At 34.6% G+C, this 19,382-nt stretch overlaps 2 protein-coding genes across 3 annotated transcripts; one reads left to right on the plus strand and one right to left on the minus strand.

Annotated features, from left to right (window-relative positions):
* Positions 1-1,008: 1,008 nt before the first annotated feature.
* Positions 1,009-3,185, plus strand: LOC121240295 (glycosyltransferase BC10). The gene is made up of 2 exons (XM_041137694.1): positions 1,009-2,409; positions 2,888-3,185. The coding sequence occupies exon 1, from the start codon at positions 1,315-1,317 to the stop codon at positions 2,395-2,397; it is 1,083 nt and encodes a 360-aa protein (XP_040993628.1). The 5' UTR covers positions 1,009-1,314; the 3' UTR covers positions 2,398-2,409; positions 2,888-3,185.
* Positions 3,186-14,791: 11,606 nt separating this feature from the next.
* Positions 14,792-18,623, minus strand: LOC121240296 (DEAD-box ATP-dependent RNA helicase 41). 2 transcript variants are annotated; one of them, XM_041137697.1, is made up of 3 exons: positions 18,479-18,623; positions 18,151-18,279; positions 14,792-17,535 (listed from the first exon to the last, which is right to left on the minus strand). In XM_041137697.1, exons 2-3 carry the CDS (start codon positions 18,218-18,220, stop codon positions 15,998-16,000), a joined length of 1,608 nt encoding a protein of 535 aa, XP_040993631.1. In that variant the 5' UTR covers positions 18,221-18,279; positions 18,479-18,623; the 3' UTR covers positions 14,792-15,997. The 2 variants fall into 2 exon arrangements, with proteins under 2 accessions (XP_040993631.1, XP_040993630.1); XM_041137696.1 differs by having other exon boundaries at positions 14,792-17,538.
* Positions 18,624-19,382: the final 759 nt, after the last annotated feature.

The raw sequence follows: 19,382 nt of genomic DNA on the forward strand, positions 1-19,382 counted from the left end.
AATGTAATTGTAAAATATGAAAAAAAATAAAAATATTTTTATTAAAAAATAATATTATATTATTATTTTGATGAATTCAATAGCTAATTCAATGTGAAGTTATGACTAGGAAAATTTTAGATTTATAGAAATCATATACTTTTCATCAAATTTTAGAAATAACTTTGATGAAACCGAAGCCGATGCTCTAAGCATAAGATTGAAAGTCCAAAATCTTAAACTTATCTCAACTCATCTCAACTTATCATTACAATTTTTTTAAATTTCAATACAAAATATAATAAACAATTTAATTTTTTAAAATCTTAAAATAATAATAATAATAAATAATATTATAATAATATTTTATCAATTTAACTCAACTCAACTCACTTCAACATTCAAACGCACCCTTAAACCACGTGCATAAAATTGAAAGCATAAAAATTAAAAAGTGTCGTTGCTATTCAAATTAAAATCCTATTAATTTTTTTCTCTCTTATTTTTTAGCGAGAATGATATTTTCTTTAGTTTAAATATATTTAAAATGAGAAGTACATCACAAAAGTATTTTATAAAATTAAATTTATAAATTGACATAATTTTATAATTTTATAATAAAAATAATTTTATAATCTGACGTATCATATCGAATTATATTAATTTGTAAATTTATTTTTATAATTTTTTAAATTATTTATTTAAAATAAATGATTGTTGATGATAAGAAAAATATGGAAACGTGGCAGTAAAACAATGTTATGAACATGTGAATAGTTAAAGCAGAATAGTTGTCCTTATATTCAGGGATAAAATATTGTACCTAAGATCTATTCATTTATATGTTACCATTAATTAATTTTGTTTATTCATTTATAAAATATTATTTGTATAATTAAAAAAAATTTTAATACTTTTAAGTATATATTGTGATTCTAATAAGTATTAATAATATTAATTAATTGTAAAAAGTAGTTTACCATTTGAATCCGAAAAAATCAAGATAGATTTCTACTGAGGCGGTTCGGTACCATTTGTCACAGTGACACCCAAATCCAATGCCAATGGTACTGTCTCTCCGTGCCCTCAAAGACAGAGTCCACTGCGGATTAGTTCTGCAAGGAACAGAGAAACAGAACAAGACAAAAACCCCTCCCTCCCTCTCTCTCCTTCCCTCCCATTTCTCTTCCCATCAAACCCTATCTCACAGACCTCCAAATATTCAGTCCCAATCTAAATCTGAATCCAAATTCCTGAAATCCATTTACCCAATCCTTCAAAATTCCAGACCCAAATCCTCCATTCCCTCTCCCAGCCATTCTGAGAACTATTTCGATGTTCTCTACCACCCCATTTGTGCTCTCTTTCTCCCTTCTCCTTTCCCTCCCTATCCTCTTCCTCATCGGCCCTCGCTTCCTCCCTCCTCGCCACTCTTCCGTCCCCATACCTCTCACCGACGAGCGCGACGACCTCTCCCTCTTCAACCGCGCCGCTTCCCTCTCCAGCCCCTCCTCCTCCTCCTTCTCCCACCTCTCCACCAATCCTAAGCTCAAAATCGCCTTCCTCTTCCTCACCAACTCCGACCTCCACTTCTCCCCCTTATGGCAGCGCTTCTTCCACGGCAATTCCCACCTCTACAATATTTATGTTCACGCCGATCCCTCCGTCAACGTCACGCGCCCCGACGGTGTCTTCCTCGACCGCTTCATCTCCTCCAAGCGTACCTACCGCGGTTCCCCCACCCTCATCTCTGCCACCCGCCGTCTCCTCGCCACTGCCCTCCTCGATGACCCCGCCAACGGATTCTTCGCCGTCCTCTCCCAGTACTGCATCCCTCTCCACTCCTTCCGCTACGTCTACCACTCCGTCGTCATCTCCACATCCTTTGATCGGACCGAGTCCGATGCCAGGTCGGCTCGGTTTGGCGTCCGGTTCCGGTACAAGAGCTTCATCGAGATTCTCTCCAATGAACACACTCTCTGGAAGCGATACACCGCCAGGGGCCGATTCGCGTTGATGCCGGAGATCCCCTTTGATAAATTCAGGGTTGGATCTCAGTTTTTCGTGCTCATGCGCCGGCACGCGCTAGTGGTAATCAAGGATCGGACGCTTTGGAGGAAATTCAAGCTTCCGTGTTATCGGGACGACGAGTGCTATCCGGAGGAGCACTATTTCCCGACTTTGTTATCAATGGCGGACCCCAACGGGTGCACCCACTACACCCTGACCAAGGTCAATTGGACCGGCACGGTCAATGGCCACCCGTACACGTATCGGCCCGCCGAGGTATCGCCCCAGCTGATCCATCAGCTTCGGCAATCGAATTTCTCGGAGTCTTACTTGTTTGCAAGGAAATTCACCCCCGATTGCTTGAAACCCTTGATGGGCATCGCCGAGAAGGTCATTTTCCGGGACTGAATTTTGCATCTGGTGAGTGAATTTATCTTTTCCGGTTTTCAGTTAGGGTTCGGTGGAATATGGTGAGTTTGGAGTTGACTCGGACTCCTTCCGGGTCGACGCGTGAGTTAGGGGTGAGTGAGGCTGATACCATTACATGCATAAATCGTTCGAGTCACTTTCCTGTACACCCTGATTTTATACGCGTCAAAACCGTGTCCGTGTCCGTGTCCGTGTCCGTTCCCTGTCCATTCGCACTTTTAATTCGGTATTTTTTTGTCCGATTCGTTTTGAATTTTGGGCCGATTTCTCTCTCTTTTCTATGCAGGAACATGTCAACTGCAACTTGTACATATTGTCATCATTTTCATTATCAGAAGACACTGTCTTATATTCTTAGGTGGAATATTTAGGAACCATTCAAAGGGCTTAGTGGTTTTGGTTTTCCCTTAAAGTTTATGTCTTTGTGATTGAGCTAACTCTACAGACTTCTTTGAATTGATTTTCACAGGTTGAAAAAGGGCAGTGAAGCCTTTTTTACTTCGACTCGTGGGGATGGGGATATAGTTTTGAAGAGGCGGAAAGTGTAGTGCCCACAACAAACCCAACCCAGAATTTCTTCGAAATCGAAGGCTTGGACAGATCTATTAAGGTCTGAAAGGGAAACTTGTGGGATTGAAAAAAGAAAAAGGAAAAGAAAAGAAAAAGCAGGTACTTTTTGTTCCTAAGTGTATTTTCCGAGGGCTGTATAAATACTACTGTTTCTTCTTTTATTATTATTGTAGTAAGCAGATCGTAGATTTTTGTCCCTTTCGCCGTGTTCTTCTGTAAATATGTTACGTGGCCTGGTACATTGGCTTAAATCCACATGTACGTTTAGGAAGGGAACAAAAACTATAACTACAAAGTATTTTTAAACGTGAGGAATCCTGTCCAGTTTTTAGACCCATTGCTATTTCCCTTGGGATTCCCTTCCTCCCCCAACTTCCCCACTTTCCATTTACTCGCTTTTTTGTTGTTCTTTTTTTATTTTGGGCTCCATTGTAATAATTCAAGGAGTGTATTCATGATGGTGAATAGAATCACAAATGTTAGAATAATCGTGTACGATTTACAATACAATACAATACAATACAATTTTGCTAGTTTTTTTTTTAAATGTAATGCTGATGAAATCAAAGGAGATTTCTGTCCTCTCTCACTCTCTCTCTCTCTCTCTCTCTAGTTTGTTTTTTGTTTATGTTGTCTTCTCTGCTTGCTATATAGATGGGCTGATAAATCATTGATAAGAGTTAGGTTGATATTGCAAAATAATTTGGATGTGAATTATGAATGAGCTGGAGCCTACAGTTGATACGTTTGCATCTCTCCCCATGAGATGTGGGGGGATATATCAATGGATATTGGCTAACCACCGAGTTCGTGGAGGCCTGTCCACATAATAGAGGGAGAGGGAGAGAGAGACAGCTCTAGAAGGGATTGTCACGTTTATAATATCAAAGAGATTATGGAATGGCATCCTTTGCCTTTCTGTCCAAAACAAATAGAAATGTCGGTGGGTTTTTGCTTCTTTAGAAATATGTGAAATAAATGATGGCGAACAAAGTAGCTTCGTTCTTTGCGTGTGATGGGATGAATTGGCGGGGCCACTTGCACCAAATCACGACAGGAAAAGCACCTTGTATTCTACTCTACTGGCGGATCTTTTCTTTGCTTTGTCGGAGTGAATATGCTTAGTAATTTGTTTTTCTGTCCAATCTCAAAAAGAAAGGAGGGAAGGGAGGTAAAATGAACAGGAAAGGAATAGTATTTTGGAGAGAATGCTGTTTAAAAATTGAATTCAGTTTCCATCGTTCTATGATAATCTTTGCGGAGCTTTTTAATTGTTGTTTATAGTTTGCACAGTTTAATAGTGTATTTTGTAGGAGTGTCTTCGGCTTTCACTCATCGAAAATGAGTGGCACTGGGGTGTAAGCAGTCCGGTCCGGAGATGATGGATTGAAATTTTCGGTCTATCATTTTGACCGATCATCCATAGTGGGCCAAACTGGACCATTAACGATTGATCCGGTTGCTCCATATTGGTCCGGGCCGGTTTCAAATGGGGTCCAAATGTCCAATCATACAAGAAGTCAATTTCTCCTAAAGTATACAAAAAAGTTCACAATGTGAATTTTTTAGCTTATTATATAAAAAGCCCATAATGTTTAAATTTTGAATAATATATCTATTTAACTTTATTTGTACATTTTTTACTTAAAAATAACCTTAGAAAGTTGTTCAAATGATCAAAAATATCCATATCTATCCATTCTTCATAATAAAGTTAAAAGACATTTAAAAAAAATTAAGAAAATCAAATTGAAAAGAAAATGAAAAATATACACAAAAATTATCCATATCTATACATGAAGGTTATCAATTACGTAATAAAATTAAAAACAAAAAACAAAATAATTTTTAAAAAAGTGCAATATGAAGGCCAAACATCAAGATTTCAAATAAAAGAGAAAAACCAAAAAATAAAAGGACAATATATACTTAAAAATTATTATAATCCATCTAGCCAAAAAAACCTACTTCGATTACTAGCATTGGATTATACATTAGCATATGTATCTACATAGAGGAAACCTTATAACCGGTCCGACCGTTCTCCACTAAATAACAGTCTTTCAATAGATTAGTGCCACGTAAGCTTTTCATTTCAACTACAATGTGACCGCACCCTAGGAAACCACTCTCACACTCAGATCTCAACTTCCCCATCGCTCGATTCGCTCCCCCTCTGGAGCCCTTGGTAGACGCTGACGAACGCAGAGATCTAGAGCCCCTCACCCAACCTTGCCGGTGGCGTCTCAAAATGGGGCCTCGTTGAGGAGTACTTTAGAAACGAGGTCTTGGAGCTTGCGGTGCTTCTCCTCGGAGACCTTCGACTCCCAGTGCTGCTCCTCGGACCCACGACACCCAACTGCGAGAGACCCTCTTTCTTTTTCCTCTCTCCCAATATTTATTTCCTATCAGCTCCTTCAGCTTTCAGATTTTCAAGGAATCCAGAAAGTTCTTGATCAAAGAACATTTTTTTAATTTTTATTTTTAGTTTTCGACAAGAATGTGAAAATCTCTCTTATGTATATTTCTTCTTATGTCCATTTCGGGATTGATCTTATTGAATTTTATTTTACGTTTTTCCTTTTGTCTTTGATTGATGTTTATGAAAATATTAAGGAAAACAATTTTAAATTAGGGTTTCTGTTTCAGCTTCTGTGACATAGATTTTCCCGTAGTATATGTATTTTATTTGGTGTTTGGATATAATCGTTCTGTTTGGTTGCTGAGAAACTGGAGGAACACAGGAATTTGCATTGGCGTTTTGTATTTGGGGTTGTGGTTTTTTCCTTTCTTTTTTCACGCCCAAAACCATTATCATCGGACTGGTGGCGGTGGAACCCTGGATTTCTATCGTGCAGCGGTGCTGAGAAACCAGAAGCACAGAGGATTGGTGTATCTCTTTTGTTTCCCATATGAATGAGTGTATTGTAAGTTTGGTATAATTTCTGAGGTGGCAGCATATGTGTTGAAGGCTGTTAAACAAAGAAAATCAGCCCGACCACTTTGTAGCGAAACTCATCTACATATTTACATAATATGACCCTAAATTAAATTGCATTAGATTATACATCTCTAAATATTTATATAGTTATAAACAGTAATTTTTCAAATTTGGAGGTTCATTCCCCAAATCTTATTTTACTAATTATTTTACTAACTATTCACTCCAATTATTTCTCTCTCCCAACAGAAACAAAACTCTCGAAATTTCTCTCTCCTTACTCTCTCTCTGATTTTGCCATCCTCACGGTCATCCTCACTGTGACTGTAGCATCCTCTATTGGCGCAGCACTTCATCACCGTCGCATCTCTTCAATCTCAGATATAGGATAAATTCGATCTCTTCAATCTTGAGATTTTAGGGTAAACAACAAAGGGAAAACAACATGTTTTGATTGGTTGCTTTTTTTAATGGGTTCATTTTAGGGTTTTTTAGAAAATTTGTTTGTATTAAGTTTAGGGATTCAGAGATCGAGTACAGCTTTTTTGTTGTGATCATTGTGATCAGATTTAGTGCAGATTTAAAAGCAATCATTGTGATCATTGTTGGAATAGATTTAATAGCAATCGTTGTGATCAGATTTTTTGTAGGCATGTTTGTATTGTTGGATCCTTTTTATTATCATCACTAGGAGGAATCTTTAATGGGTGATGAGTCCTCTTTATTATCACTAGGAATTTTTATTATCCTTTTTTATCGTTGTGATCAAATTAGTGGGTGATTAGTCCTGTTTTGTTTTGTAAAGCAAAATCAGTTCAAACAAAATATCTATGAACAAGCAAAACCAATTTACAGTGCTTGCTGTCGTTTTTTTTTTTTTTTTTTTTTGATTGGGTGCAGCATTTGATTGGATGATTGTTTTTAGGAACAGAAAAAAAAAATGTTTGGGTCATTTGCCTCTTGTAATGATAAGAGCACGACCATAAAAAGATGGCATTGTAAATTAAACAGCACAACCAGTGTATATAGACAAACAAAAGTGGTCATAACCACCTTTAGGAATTCAAGTAAGCAATCTCTTAATTTTCTTGCAGTTGGTGGCAAGCATGTGATTACTCAAATTACAAGCTAGTAAATGTAAAATTTGTGGTTTATTGAGTATTCACAACAACCTTAAGGAACTCCACCAAGAAGAAATCAACATCTTGTTTTTTTGGCCATTGGTGGAGGGAGGCAAGGTGTGCATGTGACATCTTAGGTTACAGGCTAGTGAATGCAACATTTTGTTTGTCTGTATACACTGCAGTCCAAGTTACAGTGCTTGTTGACGTTATTTGTGTTGCTATCATTATTTGATTGGGTGCAACATTTGATTGGATGACTGTTTTTAGGAATAGGAAAAAAAAACTATTTGGGTCATTTGCCTCTTGTATTCTAGACTACTTGTATTCCATTTTGGTGGAGCTGCTGCTTGTTTTGACCTCTTGGTATTGGTTTTCATGCTGAAAATTTGTATTCTAGACAACTTGGAGGAATTTGTATTAAATGTATGAATTTTGTATCAAAATCAACTTTTCGGTCGGTCCGGTTGGGTTTGGGGTCCGACTGGTCTGGTCTGGGGTGAAAAAATCCCACCCCTAGTCTAGATTGATTCCCGAAAATCCCAAACCCTAGGATCGAAATCGACCATTGTGAATTTCGGTTCAATCCAAACTGAAATTTTTACACCCCTAGGGGCACATGTGGACCAACTGCAAAAAGTACTTTACTGTTTAAATAAGCATTAATAAACAGTAAATTACTGTGTATATAAGGATTTTGTGTACACGAATCTTTGTACCATTCCTAACCCTTAGCGATACAAAACTCTGACTCCGATTCTTTTTTTTTTTTTTTTTTTGTATTTCAAAGTTGGAGACGGATTTGTTGTTTCTACTTCAACTTTGACGTTAGTTTCGACTCTAAATTCGATTTTGACATTCGATTCCAACTTTAGTAAAAATGTGTTATTTATATATTAATAATATGTACTCATAAAAAGTCTAAAACTTATATAGTTAAATTCAAGAATAAGCAAGAATGAACACTGACTAGTTAATAATGAGTCATGTACCATGTATAATGTATATATTGTAAAACTATTAATTTATTATCTAGATTCTAATATAGTAGTATGTAACCAGATTCGAATACAATATTTGGCTTGTATTTGAGTGGTTGGTTGTGTTTCTAATTTGTAATTTATTCAACAGTGAATGATTGGATGATGGACACTGCCATTGGACCATGATAGCTCATCTCTTACCCGTTACCTTCTTAAACTAGTATTTTCAGTTTTATCGGTTCCGGTCCGGTTCGATCCTTTTTACATTTTTAGCATATATTAAATCTCTAATATCTTATACTTATATATATTAATATATATAAATAGTAGTAATACACTAATACTATAAGTGTATAGTAATCCTATTGGTATAGTACTATTACTATATGTTAGTGCTGATATAGTAATTAATATATTAATGTATATTAGTATTACTAATATATTTATCAAAAGGAATATGTTGATAACTTATTAAGCCATAAAATGTAATTAATATATATTTTATATTTAAAACATATGATTAAATAAATGTTTATGTTTAAGATTAAAATTTTTATGTTATAAATTAAAATATAACATTATTTCATATATAATTATAATTTATAAAAATATTGTATATATAATATTAAAAATATATAAATATGCGAACTGGTCCGATTCGAGAAAACATAAAATGGAGATTGGACCGGTTATGACCAGTTTTTAAAATAGAGGAATCGGTCCCAAGCCGAACTAGACTAAAATCAGACCGAACCAACTGGTCTAGGCCGGTTTTCTAGTTCTCTGGTTTATTTTTACAACCATAATTATCTGTAAAGTCTTGTTTAGAAATGGACTAAATATGAAGTAAAAAATTCAAATCCCTGCACTCCGACTTTCATTCGATAAATCGGAGTTGGAGTCAGATCAGAGCCTATGAAAGTCAGAGTCAGAGTTCAGATAAAAACTCCAACAAAGTTGGAGTCAAATTTCATGGATACTGACTCTAACTCAGTTGGTGCTTAGCCTAATCTAGGCGCCGATGCCAATATATAATACAACTTGTGAAATCAGCATGCATACGACACAAAATAATCGAATTTAACTCATATAAACGAGTATGAGTAGACTCGATAGGATACAATTAATTAATAAATAAATCAATTACGGGTCAATATATGAAATTTGCAACCAAGTCGTATAACTCACATAAATCATATTTTTAATTTATGTAATATTTAGTTTTATATGCCTTTATTGTATTGAGATTTAATATTGCTATGCTACTTAATACATCAAACTATTAACATTTTTCTTCATGTGCAATTTTACTTTTTGGAGATATTTATTTATTTATTTTTATATATTATTGGTTTGAATATTGATCATAAAATATGTTATCATGAATCTAATTGTAATTGTGAATAATTTATATAGTTATTGTTATATTATATGTAAAATTATTTTAATCGGTTGAAAATAAAAAAGTGGGGCCATAAATACGGATGAATTCATAGGTAAAAACAGGTAGGCTCGCATTTGAGTTACGCATATTAGGGTTTTACTACCCAAAGCTAGCAATTGTTCAAATTTGTGTTGCCAAATTAAATCAAATATCTATAATTTGATACGCCATAAACAAGACCTATGAATACGAGTCACAACTATACTCGCAAGAGACTCGGTAGCAAATGTTATTATATAACCATGTCGAGATAGGGCATATAACATCTCGGCCCTCTTTCATTATCCTTTTTTTTTTTTTTTCTTTTTCTTTTTTAAAGGAAAAAAAAATGGTTTGTTCTTTGGATTCTAAGTTATAAAAATTCCACATTTTTCCAATGTTACAAAATTGTATATTTCTTTCTAAAAGTGAAATACAAAACCGATTTTGATACAAAATTCTCTCAACTCATATATTTTAATCATTATAATTTTATTAAATTTTCACATCAAATATAATAAATAATTTAATTTTTTTCAAATCTCAAAATAATAATAATATTCTGATAATATTTTATTAAATTTTTAACTTTTATCTCAACTTATCTTATCTTAATTCACTATCCAAATAACGTTTTAGGCTCAGTTAGATAGTAAGTTGAGATAAAATGAGTTGAGATGAAAATTAAAAATTGAATAAAATATTATTATAATATTATTTTAAGATTTAAAAATTTGAATTATTTATTATATTTTTATATAAAAATTTAAAAAAATTATAAGAAAATCTCAGATGTATTTAAAAAATTTAACTTTAGGAGAATTTTCGTAAGATTTTCAAAATTATATATATATATTCAAATATTAATTGCTGGATCTGGAGAGGGAAAAAAGCGGCGACAGCTACAGCGTCTATCTGTCAGAACAGGTGTGAAATCTTTGACTTGAGAGCTACCATTTACTTTAATTAGGTGTGACCCTCCGGTAGTTGTTGGGGTAAGAAAAGGCAGGAAAGTAGGTTACAGTTGTTAAGTTCCCTTAACTAATAATTCCATTGCTTACGACACATTATCGTCACCAGTGGCTATATATACATCCCAGCATAAAATGAAAAATAAAGGCACGGCATTTATATCGTTATTATTTATTTATTACGTGTCAAAAATAAAAGAGAAGTGCCTCCATTTATAAATAATTTTATAAAAATAAACTTTTAAATTCATGAATATGAAATTTTCAATCTATTTTATAATAAAAAATTTTATAATTCAACGTAACATATGAAATTATAATAATTTATAAATTTAATTTTATAGATCAAATATTTCTCAAAGAAAAATAATAATGAATAAACATATACATCAAGAGCCACGGAGGCCCAACAACCCTCGCCACATGGTAGATATAACGCAAAAAACTAAGGTAGTAGGAAGTGAATCTAATAAGAATAATATTACCTGCTTGTTTGAAATCTACTTTTCAGAAGGTCCTCTTGACGTAGACCATCAGCATAAAAAGGAGTTTGTTGGGTTTGGATACATACTTCACATGAGATATTTTAAATAATAAAATATTATTAAATATAATTTTTTTAATATAATTTTTATTTTTAAATTTAAAAAAATTAAATTATTTATTATATTTTTATATGAGAATTTATAAAAATTTTAATGATGAGATAAAATGAAGATGTTTGTATCTAAACCCAACCGAACTTCCTTTTTTTGTATATTCGAATGCTCTTTTAATTTGAATATATATATAAATATATATGTTTTTATTAAATCATATGACATTGCACAGTGGTGCCACATCAAGAATGCTATTTGAGCATTAAGTAAATAGTTCAATAACAATACATACCTAATAAAGAGTAATGATATTCTTACACCTCATTTACTATTGTTTTACTACCCAGTTATTTTTTTTCTTTTTGCTCTTCGAATCTTGACTAAAATTCTCCGAACATGACATTCTTGCTCTTGGAGTCATTTTTTATAAAATTAAGTTTATTTTTAATTAAATTACATGATTACATTGGTTGATTGAATTTAATTTCTTAAGATTGAATTTATAAAAGAAAATTAATTTTTATAAAATTGAATTAATTTTTAATTAAATTATATAATTATGTTAGTTCATTGAATTTATTTTCTCTTAAATTATGCAAGAATGTCATGTTTTAAAATTTTTAATTTAGCTTCAAACAGCAAAAATGAAAGGAAAAAAAAATTTTGAGTAGTAAAACAGTAGACCCCTAATAAATTGTTTACCGTGATGACGGTTAGAGCAATCCATTGGTTGGAATGGTTTGAAACATCTATTCTAGAAGATCCTACGGCAGTAAGATGTACTAGTCTGACCATATCATGTATCTTTCCACTTATGGTTATGCCCGCTATACACGGTGGTATCTTCACTTACCTTCACTGAAATCATGAGTTATATTCAAGTTGATGGCTCGATAGTCAAATTCTTTGTAAGCCCACATTATTTTATTTTGTAAATCAGTTAATATAGTAATGAAAAATTCTTTCTCATCAGTCACTATTTATCACTCTACACATTACATCTTATAAAAAATATCTATATATCCGATAAAAAATACATTCACATCCTATAAAAAAGTAATATGTGTGGCGTGGGAGAGTGAATAGTAACTAATATGGACACTAAAGGAAGAACGCAATTTTGGTATTCAGCCTTAACACGACTGCTTTTTTCAAGGTGGGGGATGTTTTAAGAACTTATGAAACTATAATTGAGGGTGGTGATATACAATCACTTTATCAGTCAGCTCGAGTTGGAAATTTCTGTTACTTCTTCAACAAACTGAGTCCTGGGGACTATTTTGTTGATCTTTAGTTTGCTGAAATTATAAATACAAATGGTCCTAGAGGATTGTGAGTATTTGATGTGTTCATGCTGGAAGAAAGATGAATGCTATGCATCAGTCATTATTCACTCTCACACTCTACACCTATAGCTTTTTTATAGTGTAGGAATATTTTTCATAAGGTGTGAAGATATTTTTCATACGGTATGGGATGGTAAATAGTGACTGATGAGAAGAATTTTTCAAGAAAAAAAAGGCAAGTAAACCTAAATAAATAAACAAATAAATAATTCAGTGCATTAAATTTGTCAACTTTCTTTCTATCAGCTTTTCTGTTTTGAGTTTCTACACATTCTGAGAGATTTTTTTTTGGTGAAAAGTGTAGGTTCTATATTAACTTTATATATATATATTCTCTTGTTGGAGCCAACAGGGCATTGCAGATGGTATACTAGAGTTCCAGTGGGGGAGGATGGGACAATTGTAATAAGGTTTGAGGGAGCTAATGGAAACCCAATAGTATTGACACTCATGTCTTCTCTTCAAGTTTAACTTGCTATAGTATTGAGACTCATGTCTTATCGTATGACTTGACTAAAGCATCCCAGGTTAAGCATGGATCTGTCATATGTAACAATTGTGCTGTTGAGATAGAAATTCATATTACTTTGACTTGGAATTTAATGTGGTTGGCAGAATAAGTACTCAAGGATGATATCTACTGCTGATCTGTACTTCCGAACTTCGACCAGTGGACTCTGCTCTGTACTTTCAAAGATTCAAATGGTGCTGTTCTATTTTGTTATAATGTGGTGATAGTGGGAATGATACATGGGACTGCATATGCTGGAATATTGTGAATGTGGTGTCTTTATGCAGAAGCCCATATCTTGCTTAGAGCAGAGGCCATAGTTTGAAATCTCCTAGTTTGGGTTGTATTGCTATGCATCTCCTTTTTCACATCCATTGCCTGTTTATATAACATCAAGCCTTCTGCAAATGTGGGCAATGGGTCATATTGCTCTTGGCGATTCTGTAATGAAAATGAAAGTAGCACAAGCAATGCAAACAGTGCAAGCAGATTGTTAAATTGTGAAAATGAAAATGAAAGCAGAAGTAGCACAATTTGCTGCTCAACTAGAGATACTAATTGTATTGATTGTTTGATTGTGAAAATGAAAATGATTGTTGGAGGTTGTCGGAGTTATGAAAATGTAAACAAAAAATAATAATATTATTATTATTGAGAGTGAGATAGCTAATTCAACGTGGAATTTAAGTTTTGAGTGATTAGCCAAAAGTCAAAAAGTGACATATTAGCCAAATTTTGACTTTTGGGATTATTAATCCAGTGAGGATGCTTACGGAATAGTCGTTCTGCAAACCAAACATGGCCATTTGTCCTCTTCACACCATTGGTGCCCCAGAAAGCCTTGCAGTCTTATATTTATTTAAAATAATGCTACTTAAACATCTAAAACTTACTGTTCAAATGACTCTCTTAATGTGACACCATCATGTAATACCACGTGATTTATTAAAAAAATTAAAAACACAAACACAAAAAGGATAGAGAGAACCTAGAGTTTTAATTTTCATCTTTTTGTATTTTCGGTCGCTCTTTCATTTGAATATAATTTTTTGTATTTTTTTAATAAACCACGTAATACCATGTGGTGGTGCCACATGAAGAAGGTCATTTGAGCGGTAAGTTTTAGATGACTCAATAGCAGCAGTACTCATTTATTTAACCCAAAACCCATATGCTTTTATAAATTACATAAATAAATATATAAATATGAGAAAACATCTCTTAACATTCTCACTGGTCAAAATAACATCTCTTAACATTCTCAAACACATTCACTACTCGAGACCACATCTCAATCTTTATTTTTCCATTTATCTTCGCAATCAGCAAGTAAATCCTAAAGATCATTGGACTCGCAAAAGCGTAGGCTATTCTTGCTGACGTAAGTTTTATTTTCTAAAGTTCTCATTCTCCACTGCTTTCTTCTGGTCATTACTAGTAGACAATGAAGGAAGGTTTCTATGAACGTATAAGACTTTTCTGTGAGTGTTGGGACAAACTATTCGTCTTTTCGAATTGTTATGCTATGATCTGTAATGCCGCTGGATTTCCGTGCCGTTTGGATAATGAATTGAGATGAAATGAAAGTTGAATAAAATATTATTTTATAATATTATTATTATTTTGAGATTTAAAAATATTGAATTGTTTATTATATTTCATATGAAAATTTAAAAAAATTACAATGACGAGACGAGAAGAGATGAAACACTTTCTCTATCCAAACAGAGCTCAGGCACTTTAGATGTTAGTTAAATTTTGTAGTTATATTCCTCAGTTTTGGAATTGTTAGAGAAATTTGTTCTATTCGATGAAATACTGTTTTCATTTATGTTTTGAGAAGTTACATAAAGAAAAACTAAATAATAATTTCTCCAAAGATAAAACATTTTCACGTGGAAAGTGGGCCGTCATAAAAAGTAGGTAGTTGTTCCTTCTCTTTTATTTTGTGGTCCAGCATGTCCAAAAATAAAAAGTAGCTCTAATCCTATCAGGTCTGAATTCTTCTATCAGATCTGTCTACGTACCCTAGATTCCCAACAATTTTCGAAAAATTTCAGACAAAAAGAATAACCTGCATTCTAGTTTAGGACTATTAAAATGTAGGGATACTAGAATAGAGATTGTATGGCAATTACCAGAGAAAAAAAATCACAGTTCTCAGTCTCCTTTGAAACATTCAGGTATCTTTTCTTCAGCTCAAAGTCCACCTGAGGCAAGAACAGCGAGTTAGTTTTTGTTGGGAGAAACGACTTTGATTTGGCTGTCACTGCCCCAATCTCAGTTTACTCCATCCATAAGTCCAGGTTGTCCAATATCTGCTTCCTCTCTTCACCAGTTTGTTGGAAGACTATGGTTGATCGGTGTAGCCTCCTCGCCTTGTGCTTGTAAATCCTAAACCAATTAAGCCATCAGATGGCTACAAATTCCTGTCAATAATGCTTAATGGAGATCTTAGAATCATCACAAGCGGCTTATAGTTTGGCGTATAGAGCTATCAACTGTCAATCAGAATGTTAACCAACTAATGTCTGTTAAAGCTCTTTTTTTAGACCGGATATGCTCAAGACGGCAACAAGCTCGCTTTGAAATTTGTCTCTCATGCTATAAACAAAACGTAGACCCTTGTACAGAATACTGTTCAGCATACCTTTTGCAACCAGAGAAAGGGGCGTGCATCATTTTCTTCTTAATACACAAATCCAATAGAAATTGTTCACTGCCCTCAGTAATTCAAAATAGTGCTCCAATATGCACTCTGTTCACTTCATCATGCAAACAAACATTTCCCAGGGCAGCATATTTACAAACCATAAGAATCCCTCGAATTTCACAACCTATGTCCAACATCTGATTTCTAGACTGCAAATCAAAGTAGTTTTTGGCTGTACTCTGAGTACAAGCAGGATCGGACTGGTTGTATGTACTTTTTGCCACAACTGCACAACAAAATTATATTAGGATTGGAGAGGGCTATCAGCATTATGCGGCTATTCAGTATTCCGTGAGTCCACAAGTTTCGTTTTGCCTTATCCTATGAGAGTTCTGTGTGACTCATTAAATATTTCCAACAAGTTGACTTGAAGCCAGAAAATAGATAAGGCAATTGAGACTTCAGCAGCCATGCTTTCTCCTTTTCTGGCCCTTGCCACTAGAGAATGAACCAGCTGCATATCGTGAAGTAATGAGCTCCCGAGGTACAGCTGCTCCAGCAGATTTTAAGATCTTAATCAGCTCTGGAAATATATTCTTACTTTCTTCATTCACAAATGCAATTGCAGTGCCCTCCTCTCCCAATCTGGACGCCCTCCCTATCTGATGGATGTACTCCTTGACGGAATTAGGCATGTCAAACACTATTACCTGTCTCACAGCCAAGAGATCAACACCACGACCCAAAACCCCAGTGGCCACAAGAATAGGAACCTCTCCCATTAAAAATGACCGCATGATTTCTCTCCTCTCCTTCATGGACTTTTCCCCATGGATTGATAAAGCTTTCATCCCAGTGCTGACTGCAATTGCATCAGATAGGAGATCTGCCCCAACTCTCGAACCAACATACACCACAACAGGTGGCATAAAATGCTTCTTGCTGATTAAAATGTCGAAAAGCTTTTGCTTTTTATTCTTTGACTCAACCCAGATAGCTAGCTGCTTCACAGCCTTACTTGGTCTGTTAGGCTTGCCAACAGAGATGAAAACAATATCTTTCGCCATAGTGCTAGCCATCTTTACTTCCTCTTGGGAGATTGTTGCTGAATACATCAAGACCTGGGGTTGTGATAGAGCCTGAAAGATTTGCATGGCCTGATCTCGGAAACCCCTTTGAAGCATAGAATCCACCTCATCCAGTACAAATATCTTTACATCATCTAGTTCAATATCATGCTTGGATAAAAGATCAATAAGCCTCCCTGGAGTTCCAATGATTAGTTCCACTCCTCCCTCAATGCGATGTCGTTGACCAGCCATAGCATCACCACCAACAACAAGTGCAGTTTTGAAAGGCAAACTCTTTGCAAGTAACTTGGCATGTTCTTCAACCTGTATACAGAGCTCCCTAGTTGGTGTTAGAACCATTGCTAATGGATTTTTCCAGTTTGAGGACCTCTCAAGGCGAATATTTGCACAATGAGAAACAATAGGAATGAGAAAGGAAGCTGTTTTCCCTGAGCCCGTGTCAGCCGAAACAAGAAGGTTTTTGCCTATCAAAGCAGCTGGGATTGCTTGCATCTGCACAGGTGTGGGCATGTCATATCCTGCCGTGTCTATATTTTGAAGAAGCCTCTGAGGAAGATTACATGAAGAGAATGATAAGATGGGTGCCACGGCCAATTCACCCCTCACCTGAATTTCAAGTTTGCTTCTAAGCGACTTAGTCTCATCCATGGTTAAAGATTGAGATCCTGAGTTACTGTTCTCTCTAACATAAAAACACTCATCAGTTGCAGGTAATATTTTAGGAGTTTGGATACCAACTAATGATTGTGAGTTGACAACCCTGCATAGGAGGGCTTGTTTACATTCCAAACTGCAAATATCATCATCTGTCTCATCACATATATACTCTCCATAGCGGCCACACATAACACATTTAGGCTCCCCCACGAGGGCTTCTCTCTGGTCCGTACACCTCTCTTTAATTTTGTCTGCTACATCAAGATTTTAAAAAAATACAAATCTTTTTTAATAGGTAAAAAGAAAAACTTCTACAAGCAGTACTTAAAAAATTCAATAGCAAAGCATAAAAAGAAATCAAAGACATGTATTATCTAAGAATTTGAAAGACATTAGATCCAGAGAAAATCAACCTGGGTACTAGCGTTTGTCAATCAGAATATAAAAGTAATCATTCTAACGAGGCCAATCAAAGGGGTACCAACAATAAGAAGACCAGAGACGGCACTACACATGAAGTTGCATTTGAAATCATACTGATGAAATTAGAATTACGAATAAGTATTTTTCAATAATATCATCTACAAAAAAAAAAAAAAAAAAACAACTATAAAGTTAGAACTAAAAGAAAACTCAGCTTAATAGATTACAGTCAAAAGAAAAAAGAGGAAATAGGAACAAGTTGGATTGCTAAGAAGAAAACATAGATATGGAAATGTAAAAACAATTAGACGAGTGTGTTGCAATCAGCCAAAAACTACAGCAGTGAAGCAAATGAACATCATCAAAGTGTTCTTTTGATGTCTTATTATTTCAGAAACAATCAAAATTTTAAACATATAAGAGTTTTTCTGCATTAATATTACCGGTGGATACATTAACATCTGTTGATACCATTGGACTCTTGCATTGATTATCCTCGTTCCCGTCTGCCATGGATTGAACTCGATGAAGATCCAAGATAACAGAAAACCAGAAACAAGCTTAGCGAAACCCTAAGCATTGCAATCCCACAGGAAAATTTATCAGCAAAATAAAACTTGTGTGATGGATTAATCAATACAAACATTATAAGAAATTTCCCACAGAAGCTTAGGGTTTAGGATAGTAAATGTGAAGCTAGAGTACAAAAGAAAAAGTAACAAATGAAAGAAATTCTTCAAGTTTCGAGGAAGCTTTAACGGAAAGACATACCAATCTTTATAGATCAATTCAGTCGCTGCTTAGCCACAATCTGGAGGCTTCGAACGCAAACCTCGTCGGATTCTCGTCCGATGTTGTTAATATGTTATGCCCAGCTTTCCGCGACGGTTCTTCAGGTCGATAAGCTTTCAATTATCCTTTCGCACGTGTGGTACCATAAATAGAAGAAAAAATTAAAAGAATTAAAGGTTCTATCATATTTTTTAGATGGTCGTTTTATACAACTACCCATTTTTCTCATACCGTACACGAAACGTGATGTGACATTCTTATTATTATTATTATTATTATTATTATTATTTGTTAAATGTGCTTTTTGTTAAACTTAAAATTATACCCAATACACGTTTCGTATCCCCCCCCCCCCAACACCCACGTTCTTCTCCCGTTCTTCTTCCCACCAGCAACCTCTCTTCTTTCTCCGACAGCGGCCATTTCACGTTCGCCACCGTCTGAGACTACCAACGAGAACCTAGCCACGACAGACCCACGGCCAACGTCAACTTGCATCGATGAGTCTTCAGCTCCACATTCAACATCACAAGTTTTTACTTTATTCTTCTTTTTTTTCCTGTTTTATAATCTTTTAGTCATTTTCATTTTTCTTATGTGTTACAATCTCATTTTTATATTTTTCTTTCAACTCACACAGACATTCAGCTCACTTCCAAATCATTGCCGCTTGTTTCATTCTATGTGGGGCTTTGATTTGATGGTTTACCCCTATGTCAATTCTTGCAAAGGAAATAGAGCACCGAAAATCACAGTAGATAAAGTTTGGATTTTTCTTTGCTTTTTTTTTTTTTTTTTGTCGACTATTGCCCAAAAATCACAGTATATTTGATAGGTTTCATTTCTCAATCTGTTTGTGAACTTGGAACTTGGGGTGGGTGTT

This window comes from Juglans microcarpa x Juglans regia, chromosome 7S (assembly GCF_004785595.1).
Source record: "Juglans microcarpa x Juglans regia isolate MS1-56 chromosome 7S, Jm3101_v1.0, whole genome shotgun sequence".
Taxonomy (NCBI): Eukaryota; Viridiplantae; Streptophyta; class Magnoliopsida; order Fagales; family Juglandaceae; genus Juglans; species Juglans microcarpa x Juglans regia.